Source organism: Anoplophora glabripennis, unplaced genomic scaffold (assembly GCF_000390285.2).
Source record: "Anoplophora glabripennis isolate ALB-LARVAE unplaced genomic scaffold, Agla_2.0 scaffold1976, whole genome shotgun sequence".
NCBI lineage: Eukaryota > Metazoa > Arthropoda > Insecta > Coleoptera > Cerambycidae > Anoplophora > Anoplophora glabripennis.
Genome location: NW_019418049.1, coordinates 1 through 11,955, shown reverse-complemented (window position 1 = coordinate 11,955; position 11,955 = coordinate 1). Strand labels below are relative to the sequence as shown.

Sequence of the window (11,955 nt, the reverse complement as noted above, 5' to 3'; positions counted from 1 at the left end):
TGCATTTAACTCTTCATCAGACAATATTTCGCAAACGGTTGACCTGAAAGATTTCGACCTTTTTTGCTTAAAATTGATAGGGGGAATAAATGTACTAATACAATGTATAGGGTAGCAAAAAAGTTACGCCAGTTTAATTCAAGCGTACCCTTACAAGTAGCGCCTCCACAAGCAGCGTGAAAAGCAATGACATATTTAAATTTAGCATCCTAAAAAACCCCCGTACACCTAGTTTTATGCCAACATTCAAATCTGTTTGGAAATTATTCCTAAAAAATCAAACAAAATAAAAAACTTTAACATCCTGTATATCGAAAACTAAGCATTTGTGGAGCCACGTTATAGGAAAAATAATTCCACCTCAGAAATACGCCCTTAAATTCTTTGTATTGAATTTTGAATCATCTTGTAAATCTTAAGAAGCCAAAAAATAGGAATCATGGTCCAAGTGCGGGAAAACAATCGAAAAGTAAAGTAATTTAATACAATCGACATTGAAGATGACACTTATGCTATATTAAATTATTTTATCTCTAATTGTTGACATGCAAGTAGAATATGATATTGCTCAATATTTCGCTAATTTAAACACGTACTTGAAGCTAGGTGGAATGGTGCAGTGCTTGGCCAATGCATTTCGATAATTATGTGATAAATATGCCTTCCAGCTTTACCAATGGTAATAATAAAATGAACTTTGCAGAATAAACTTACCTCTATCTTGATCTTTATTAAATCTTTCTCCCTCTCTCCAACCCCCCTGTTTATCATCTGAACCGTCTCTGTCTCGTCTAAATCCATCCCTATTGTCTCTATCTCTACCAAATCCTCCATCTCTGTCTCTAGTATTATCTCTGTACCCTCTATCATCTCTGTCACTTCCTCTCATATTATCCCTGGTAAAACTCCTTTCTTCTCTGTCCCCTCTCATAATATCTCTGCTAAAACTTCTCTCTTCTCTTTCCCCTCTCATATTATCTCTACTGAAACTCCTTTCTTCTCTTTCTCCTCTCATATTGTCTCGGTTAAAACCACTGTTAAAACCTCCTCTGCGGTCATCATTTGAGGCTTCGACGCGAGGCCCTGAACGCCAATCACCTGTAAATTCACCCCTATCCATCCTATCTCTACCCATGTCCATTCGCCCCCTTCTGCGGTCATCTGTATTTGCAGATACTTCTATTCTGATCCTTCTATTTTTTATAGTCTTAAAAAACATGCTGTTAATATAGAAAATTATAACGTTCAAATTAACTTACTGTATCAGGAACGGCAAGAGCATTTAACAGACTATCTCTATCTTCAAATTCTACATATCCAAAACCTTTTAATTTCGTGTTATCTCTGTCGTCTTTTGGAATTCTCATATTTGCAATCTAAAAAAGGATCTTCATTGCACTGTACAATAATTTTAAGTGTTATTTGCAACAGATTCTTGCTTTCATTTTAAATTTTTAACATAAAGGGCGTTTCATTGTGAACTATACATACTTTAATGGTAGAGTACAACCACTTCAAAAAGTCAGAATTTTGTAGCCACTAGAAAAGATATTTTTTACTCTCATATGACAGTACATGAGTTAGTGACACAAACCATGAATTTAATTTCTTTTATACACATTTTGTTGCCCCATTAAATTAACATGTTTACTGTTAATGGAAAATGAGGTAGATGTTCCTGTACTTACTGCATTCTAAAAATTGCTTACTGCTTACCATTACAGTAAGGCCGCTTGTAAACGAAGGTTTTTTAGCCATTTCTAAACACAGTGAATCCACCGTAGATTCATATGGTCGATCGGGGGATATTGATTGTTATGGAAGTATGTTAACACACCGAGTGACCGTACGGAGACAAGCTGATGGCCGTGTACGAATCCGTTTCCCTCGCCGTGCCTGGTTTACGCACGGTAGGTAAATGGTCAGTGAGCTGTAGTAGCTTATGAGAGCATGTTGACTGCACCGGATTTGCAACCGGTATTAAACTGCATAGGTGTAGAGAGAACATTTAAAAATCTGAGAATATATTGTCTTCGTGTACAAGGATACACGTTTTTTCCACGACCCGATGAATTCACTGGCCTGACGAAAAATCGTGTCATTTACAAGCGGCCTAAAGGTAATATATTTTGCAAAACAAAAAAAACTAAATTGGGAAAATAACATCGAGTCATGAGAACTACTGTGTTTAATTTTTTAATGTGAAGTGATGCAGGGATGATTTAAATCGTAAAAAGTATTTAATTTAATTACAAATTTAGCAAAAACATGAAGTAATTAGACTAGACTACCCCCAAATATTCAGATGTTCGTAACTAATTTTAAGTCATGCAACTCAGAAACAAAGTATTTTTTGGCCCATTTTTTGAAGTATCCCATTTAATTTTTGAACACAATGTATAAATTCTGATAGAATGTTAGCATGAACAGTGTTAACAATGAAATTAATAATAATAATAATAATAATAATAATAATAATAATAATAATATTTATTAGCCAATACTAAAAAAAAATCAACAATTTTCACAAGTGTATACATCCTCTAGCTCCGTGTCAGTTCCAACACGACACAAAGATACACACATTCAAAACAGAACGGAATACAAAATTTTGTTACTAAAATACTTCAAACACATATTTCTTTAACATACTTTTAAATTTAATATGATTATCACAATTCTTTATTATATCTGGTAATGCATTAAACATGTTCAACCCCCTATATAAAATTGTTCTATTCAACAACCCAGTTCTTGCAGTTCTAATAAAAAAATCTCCATGTTTCCTTGTGTTGTACGAATGAATTTCACTCACATATTGTACCTTATTACACAAATATTTAGCAGTTGCCTGATTTTTTATTTTAAACACCATATTTAAGGTCTTGAAAATTAATCTTTGTTTAACATTCATTAAGTTTAACACCTCCAGCATTAATTTTATCAGTGTATAACGATTACATTTCAATATAGTACGCATAGCTTTATTCTGTAATTTTTGTATTTTACCTCTCATTTTGACATAATCCGAATAAAATTGCTGAACAATACTCCACATGGGGACCAATCAATGCTTTGTACAACAGGATCCTAGTATTCATAGTAATACTATTACTTATTCTATTTAATATGTATACTTTCTTTGAGATCTTATTCAAAATGTAATTGCAATGTTTTTGAAAACTCAATTTATCATCCAAAATAACCCCTAAATACTTCATTTCCCAAACTTTTTCAATATCATGATCATTTATAGTAATTCTATAATCTACCTCATTAATTTTATTTATTATACTGCCCCTACCCATAATCATATATTTTGTTTTTTCCAAATTTAACAGCATACTATTACTACACAGCCAGTCATTAATCATTTTCAGTTCTTGATTCATTTGATGACTCATTGAAAAATAGTCAAATCCTTCAATATATAAGACTGTATCATCAGCAAACAATGAAATATGACACTTATTTACTACTTTAACTATATCATTCATATATATTGAAAACAATACAGGCCCCAGAATGGTGCCCTGTGGAACCCCATGTTTTACTAGTATTGCACCTGATATTGCTGATTTAAATTTAACTCTTTGATACCTATTACTTAAATAACTGTCAAACCATTTCAACACATTATTTCTTAATCCTATTGCTTCTAACTTATCAACTAGTAACTGTCTGTTTATAGTCTCAAATGCTCTTCTTAAGTCCAGGAATACAACAAGAACTATCCTATTACTTTCCAAAGCATTTAACCATTCATCACAAACATTTATTATTGCCGATTCACAGGAATAGTACTTTCTAAACCCCGATTGGTTTTGCACAAACACTTCATTTTGCTCACAATAATTCACAAGTTGATCTTTGACTTCCACTTCCAATATTTTTTCAAATATTGTTACTGTATTTATTGGTCTATAGTCTTTACAATCCTGCGAATTAACAACTTTTGGCACCGGTATTACATCAGAAGTCTTCCAACTCTGAGGAAAAGTTCCATAGTACAAGGATGAATTCACCACTTCAAGGAAACGATCACCAATTACTTCAAACGCGTCTTTTATATTATCCTTCGAAATTAAAAATTCCAAATCTGTAGTATTCTTTAAATTAATAATCGTACTTTTTAATTTACACATCGACACATTGTTGAATTTATCAAATAAACTCAAATCATCCCGGATTTCTGGTAGATATATATTTTGTGGGGCACTTATTGATTCCACTATTGAGTCAATACTATTTATAATATATTTATTAAATTTGTCCGCTATTATTTCATCCTCTGTTTCAAGTATCCCTTCAAATCTAATGCTTTCACAAATTATGTTTTTACCAGGTAGTAACTTCTTTAACTCCTTCCATAAATCAGCACCTTTCTTATTTTTTATAGTTTCTTTAAAATATTCCTCTTTTTTTTTGTTTAATTAGTCTACTAACAAAGTTACGTTTACTTTTATACTCATTCCAGTCCCTTACGTTCTTAGTAAAAACTGCTCTTTTATACATAATATTTCTCAATTTTATACTTTCAATTACGTCACTATCTATCCAATTTTCCAAAGTTTTTAAAGTACCATCCTTTATACATACTTGTATTTCCTTTATCGGGGAAACACTATTTAAAACGCTTTTAATGTCCTCGGTTAAACACTCAGCCATCATATCTACATCAGTTACATCTCTATTCCATACTACGTTTCCAATTCTTTCTTGAAATTTCTCTTTATTGTAGCATTTTTTGGATCTAATCTTTTTTGTTGTACCCTTTGTCCTATAATCAACATATCCTGCAATACTAACTTTTAAAATATTATGATCTGAGATCTTAGGTGTTAATCAATTTTCATGGTACATATCTCTATCATTCGTAATAATATAATCTATTAATATTGCACTACTGTTTGTTATTCGCATATAGTTCTTTACTATTTGGTATAAGCCGTTTTGATATATTATATCTTTAATTTTATTACTATAAAATGCATTACTGCAGTAATCTAGATTAAAATCACCACCAATAATTATTGTACCCATAAATCCCGTATTTGCTAAGAAATTCTCAAAATCTTCTAAAAACAAATTATCATTAACTTGCGGTGGATGGTATATTGCTATTATGTTATACAAATTATTGCCGATATTTATATTAACTCCTAACATCCAGAAATATTTTTGCTTATATTCATTTACTATTAATTCATATTTAATTTCTTCTTTAATATATAATAATATTCCCCCTGTTCTTCTGTTTGTTGTTAAACATTTTTCTACTCTATATCCATTTATACACAGCTCACTATCATATATTTGATCATCAACATGTGTTTCTGTTAAACACATCATTACAGGTCTGACTTTATTTACCAGCATAATAATCTCATCTCTGTTATTTATATAACCCTGACAATTTAAGTATATTACTTCCATCATTGATTGCTATTTATTCTTTTTACACAGAACCGGATAATCAATTTTCATTTTAATTTGTTTTAATTTGTGTTAAATTCAGATAATATGAAATAGTGCGTTCAGATAATATGATATAACATTCAACCGTAGCCAATACTTTTATTCCTATCTAATTGTAAACAATAGACAAAGCTGCCGACTATACTAATATCGATAGTCGCCATTTGTGTCTATTCATATTACACTCCGTGTAAAGTTACAGGTGATGTTTACTGTTTAAGGTAGTTCCTTCATATAAAATCTAGGTTTAAGACACGTACGTAAATTTTTATTTCAATAGTTAAAGCAGTTCTGAATAACATATTTAACAGGGTTCGTAGCGGCCGGGAAAAGTCAGGGAATTTGTTGTTCTTCATAAAAAACAGGGAATAGTCAGGGAATTTTAAAAATATTCACGAGTCAGGGAATTTGATGTTTGCAACTGCAAATTTTGTGAAAGCTGGCCCTGGGTTCTTGAAAGAGAAAACTATTTGTGGTTTTGAAATCTTTGTTGTTAGGGTATAAAAAAGATTATCGAGTCCAATCGAGAAAAATTTTTATGCATAAACATCAATTAGTATGTAAAAATGAACTACAAATGACCTGGATTTTTTTTTATAAGTCAGGGATCAGGGATCTTTTTGATACAAAAAAAAATTATCATTTGTTAGTTTTAGTACCTATATATAAATTATGTTTAGCTATTTTATGTATCAATGGAAATAAGATAGTTTTGTCCAATAAAAAAGATATATTTTGTTTATAAAATATTTTTACATTTGTTTTATTTCTCTAAATCTCTAAATCACATTGTGAATCATGTGTATAGAGCGGCACATGGCTTGACCATAGATTTAACCTATTTCTGCTACTACGTGTATTGCCCCTAATTAGCATAATATGGATTACTACTGTTTATTTATTTGATTGTCACCACAAAGCTTCTGATGTCTATTAATTATACAATATGGTTGATTAAAAAAAAACATGTTATCATAATTTCTTAGTTAATTCGAGGAAATGTATTAAAAAAATCGGACATGGTTTTTGTCAATGGTTCATGAACTCTCAATATCTATATAACATAGAAAAAAATTTAAAGGTTGAACTTTTTTGAGCGACTACAGTTATTTTCATATTACCATCTTTGAATTGAAGAGTATGGTATCTTCAATGGCATGGTGCACCCCATATACAGGGTGTTAGTAAATAAGTGCGACAAATTTCAGGGGGGTGATTCTACATGAGAAAATAATGGCAATTTGCTTATAAACGTATGTCCGCAAATGATTCGTTTTCCGAGATACGGGGTGTCAAAGTTTTTCTTAAAAACTGACGATTTAATTTATTGCTCTGAAACCGGTCGAGATGTGCAAATGAAATTTGCTGGGTTTTAAGAGGTAGTTATTGCGCATTTTTTGACACACAATTAAGAATTTTATGCTCATCATTGGCGCGCGTACGGTTAATAATCTCAATTTTTTTAAAGAAAAAAATGGTACGCCACTGAGATATTACAAATTAAAAATCATTTTTGAATTCCTCGTTCAATTTGTGACAAAAAATCTCTCTTGCCTTTTCTTCATATGGGGCGCTGTTTTGATGAAAAAAAAAATAAAACATCTTAACGCGTATTTTTTATTTCTTTAATACATTACCTAGTACTGTCAACATTTGTCTGTTAAATACGAATATTTTTAAGAAATGTCAAATTAGCGTTTCGTCATTATTAATTTCTTAAGTTTTTAGTTTGCTATAACATTAGTGTTAATAAGTAATTCATTTGTCTTTTAACGAAAAGAATGGAAAATTTTACAAATGCGGAATTGTCAGACATGCATCTTGTCTATAGTCGAAGTAATGGAAATGGTCGGCAAGCTCGACGATTGTATGCTGAGTTGTATCCAGGACGTAGGGTACCTCATCACACAATATTTGCTCGTCTTCATCAATTGCGCGAAAATGGTTCATTTAAGAAACATACGGTTGACTGTGGCCGCCTTCGAGAAGTACGAACTGTGCAACTAGAAGAAGCAGTTCTCGAGTTAATTGCGGAGTCACCTGAAACAAGTACTCGAAAAATTGCCAACATATTGAATGTAAGCAACTTCACTGTATTTAAAATTCTTAAAGAACAGCAATTGTATCCGTTTCATATTGAACGTGTGCAAGCTCTACTACCTAGAGACTTTTTTCCGCGCCTATTTTTTTGCCAATGGATTAATCATCAAATCGCTCAAATTCCTAATTTTTTAAATGCCGTTTTGTTTACTGACGAGGCTACTTTTGGACGACAGTGTATACGAAATTTCCATAACAATCACTTATGGGCTGAGGAAAACCCCCATGGAATCTTTGAAGCTCATTTTCAGCATCAGTTTTCCGTAAATGTATGGCTTGGGGTAATTGATGATCATTTAATCGGTCCATATTTCCTCCCACAACGACTAACAGGCGAATCTTATCTTAATTTCCTACAGGAAGAGTTACCTGTTCTTCTTGAAGAAATTCCTCTACAGCTGAGACAACACCTATGGTACATGCATGATGGTGCACCAGCCCATTTTAGCATTAATGTACGTAATCACTTAGACACAGTATATCCAAATCGTTGGATAGGTAGGGGAGGTACGGAACATTGGCCTGCTCGATCGCCGGATTTAAATCCTCTTGATTTTTGCATTTGGGGTTTTCTTAAGTCATTAGTTTATTCCACTCCCGTTGAAAATGTTGATGACCTGAGGAATCGAATTATAGTCGGCTGTGAGACAATAAGAAATATACCAGGAATATTTGCGCGAATACGACAATCAATGAGGCGAAGAGTTGAATCTTGTGTCACGTCTGAGGGAGGTCATTTTGAACATTTGTTGTAGCTTTGCGCCTTTTCAAAATTTTATTAGTGTTATTTTCTGTTATTGTTCTGGTTTAATGTTATTGTATTAGATAGTTCTTGATAATGTATTAAAGAAATAAAAAATACGCGTTAAGATGTTTTATTTTTTTGCATCAAAACGGCGCCCCATACGAAGAAAAGGCAAGAGAGATTTTTTGTCACAAATTGAATGAGGAATTCAAAAATGATTTTTAATTTGTAATATCTCAGTGGCGTACCATTTTTTTTTTAAATTAAATTATTACTCGTACGCGCCAATGATGAACATAAAATTCTTAATTGCGTGTCAAAAAATGCGCAATAACTACCTCTTAAAACCCACCAAATTTCATTTGCACATCTCGACCGATTTCAGAGCAATAAATTAAATCGTCAGTTTTTAAGAAAAACTTTGACACCCCGTATCTCAGAAAACGAATCATTTGCGGACATACGTTTAATAAGCAAACTGCCATTATTTTCTCATGTAGAATCACCCCCTGAAATTTGTCGCACTTATTTACTAACACCCTGTACAAACTAATTTCTACAAAGCTATAGCTATGTTTCAGTAAAAATTCATGAATCACCTTTATATCCACAAATTTTGATCCAGGACCTTGCTAAAGCCTGTATCTATGACGATGCAAGTAATAGATAATGGGCAATTTTGAACAAAAAAGGATAAGAAATATTCTCAGTGCAACTGAGAGCAAAAATAAATAAAAAATGCTGTTAATGTTTTGTAGTATGTATCCTTAAAAAAATTAAAGCAGTTTGCTTGGTATAGTTCATTTCATAGCCATTTATAGAATAATTTTGTAAAGTAGAATTTGCCCAAGTGAGAACAGTCCCGTGAGTGGAAAAAAGAAACTACTTTTTATTTTTACTATAAAAAAATACTGATTTAAAGACAGTTTATTTTAAATGCTAATGTGCAAATTATTTCATTTTATGCATTAGTCCTAAAATGATTTAAAATAATAAGGTAATTATTTATTATTTCCTTGTATATATCAGCAACCAATACTATTATTTTAAAATAAGTACTATTTAAATCAAATTTAATTTAATTATAATAAATAATTTACATATTCATTAACAGTGTTTCATGCACGGGCAAGGGCGTCGCCAAGGCTGCCCCTCGCCCTAGAAATTCGAAAAAGTACAAAAATTTTCTTAAGCTAAGAAAATATTTTAAATTTTAATTGCTCTACCATTCACAACAGGTACTGTAAAGCGATCGTTTAGCAGCTTAAGAAGAATAAAAAGCTGGATGAGAAATATTACGATACAAAATAGTCTCAATAGCCTAGCAATGATGAGTATATACAGAAAGCTCTTATTTTTGATAACCATGAAGATTACATTAATAAAGTGGTCGATAAATTTTCAAAAAATCCGAGATTATGTTTTACCTAATTTTCGTTGAATTTCTTAATTTTTTTTTTAGTTATTTATATATTTTTTTATGTTTTTATTGTATTAAAAAGGTTTTATTAAAAATATTTCTAATAAAATTAATTCCCTGTACTTATTTCTACCTATGATTTCTCCCATCCTCTCTCTTATCTTGCCCTCCCCTAGGCTGGCGACGCCCTTGTGCACAGGATACAAAATTTTTACTATAAATTTTTTTAAAAATCTGAAATTTCAGAAATGAAATCTAATTTATATTTCCTAAAGACAGCATTATGTAGCCATATTAAATGTTTCTTATTCACTCACCCTCATATTTTTAAAAAACAACATAATTTCTTCCTCATCCACATCATATGGTAAATTTGAGAGGTAAGCTCTGTATGGGGGCTCTTTGGGCACTTTATCACTGAAATCTTCGAAATCCCTTGAAGCCTTCGGAGCAGTAGGAAGGACAACATTAATTGGCTTCCTAGAGTCATATCCATCTTAAAAAAGCAAATTGTCAAAAAAATTGCCAAACAGAAACAGAGAAATATTAAACAGACGTGAAATTATCAGAATTGGCAATTGGAAGTTTGGTCTGTAACAGATTAGTCTGAATTGAGTTCTGGAAGAAATTTTCCAGCCTGCAAATTACACTCAAAATGCTGGCAACAAGGGCTTCCAACCAACTAGGCATATCACCTATACGTAAGTAATCCTTGGCTTTGATGCTTCGTTGACATATTTCTGGTTCCCTTGTCTCGCAATATGCGAGCCCCCAGCTAGGGGGTAGTTGCCTGCCTCAGACCTTCCCGTTGCAGTTTTTGTGCAACAAGTGCATTGTTTGTGTGCTCCAGGTGCAGGATTGTTGCAGACCATGACCCAGTTTTTTGCCAAAATTTCATCATGTTACAGTAGTTTTTTCAATTAATTTAGAGAAAAAGCATGTTTATGATTTTCTTGGAGATCACTTTGTTTTTCATAGTTACCTAAATATTTTGAAGTCAAATAAGCAAGTAGAATTATTTCTTTCATTGCTATTGACAATGAAATTGTTTTTTTTTAAAGTACAGCATTTAAAATAAAAAAGATAATAGACAACACTGTAACAAGGGGCATTTCCTATTTTTTGTACAATTTATCTTTTTAAATAGTAAAGGAAAAGTACTTGTGGCAAATAAAAGGTACATACTTTTATATTACAACTTGATATCCTTGAACTCAAAAAAAGAGAGAATATAAATGACATTTTTATATATTGGTTGGTATATAGAGCATGTTATGTTTTAAAATATTCGTTTAGTTTACATATCAATTTAAAACACAGCTAATGATTACCAATTAACTTCGAATCACTACATTGTTACTTAAATTAATAATAAAAATTAAAAAAAAAAAAATGGTTCAACTTATTAGTGTTAGTTAAAAAAATATATTAAATTCATAGCAACATTACCATAATCTTCTACTTCTTCGGCCCAATTAATATTTGATTTGCGTATAGGTTGGGCAGGTATAGTTCCAATGGTTTCTTGTAAAAAATCGGTTAAGGCCAAGGTTTTACCCTTCGTTTTCTTTCCCTTTTTACCTAAAAAACACAATTTTCGTAGAAATGCCGTGGACACGCGGTTAGAGTGAGGTTCGTTTATTTCAACGCAAATTAAATATTAGCACGGTAAATCAAATTTAGGAAATATCAACCTTGTGCATATATGTTTATATTAATCTATTAATAAATCAATGAGTCAATCAAATCAAAATGATTAAGTAAACCTAAACTAACCTGAAGCCATATTCTTAAAATAATGGCACGATAATAATGGCAGTTCCGTATCACGACCACAAATGAAAGACGTGTAAGTAAATCCGGTAGGTTGTCCAACCTTAAAAAAAAAACGGTAATAGGACGCGTTCACTAATTTAAAATGAATTCATTCTGTGCAGTAAAAGAACCATGTTCACTTACAAAATTAAATAATAACTGCAACAAATACATATACGTGAATTAAAAATACTATTTTCAATTTTTTATATCCTTGAGTTTATCTTACTGTGGGCTAAAGTTACAATAAATTTATTAATTAGAAATTTAGACTGTGTTGAGTGAATGGTAAACGGTCGGACTCCTCCAAATCCTTCGCCTTACCGAGCACATCACGGCGGCCTTCAACAGGGGACAGTACACTGGTGCTGTCTTCCTGGACGTCGCAAAGGCCTTC

At 31.8% G+C, this 11,955-nt stretch overlaps 1 protein-coding gene across 1 annotated transcript in view; it reads right to left on the bottom strand.

The window, feature by feature from the left end:
* Positions 1-11,581, bottom strand: part of LOC108916374 (eukaryotic translation initiation factor 4B) — a 21,019-nt gene extending 9,438 nt beyond the window's left edge. Inside the window, exons 1-5 of the mRNA XM_018722608.1 lie at positions 11,520-11,581; positions 11,193-11,324; positions 10,061-10,239; positions 1,260-1,376; positions 715-1,207 (exon numbers count right to left, since the gene is read on the bottom strand). Of these exons, the coding sequence (XP_018578124.1) occupies positions 715-1,207; positions 1,260-1,376; positions 10,061-10,239; positions 11,193-11,324; positions 11,520-11,529 (931 nt within the window). The 5' untranslated portion in view covers positions 11,530-11,581. The remainder of the gene's footprint in view (positions 1-714; positions 1,208-1,259; positions 1,377-10,060; positions 10,240-11,192; positions 11,325-11,519) is intronic.
* Positions 11,582-11,955: the final 374 nt, after the last annotated feature.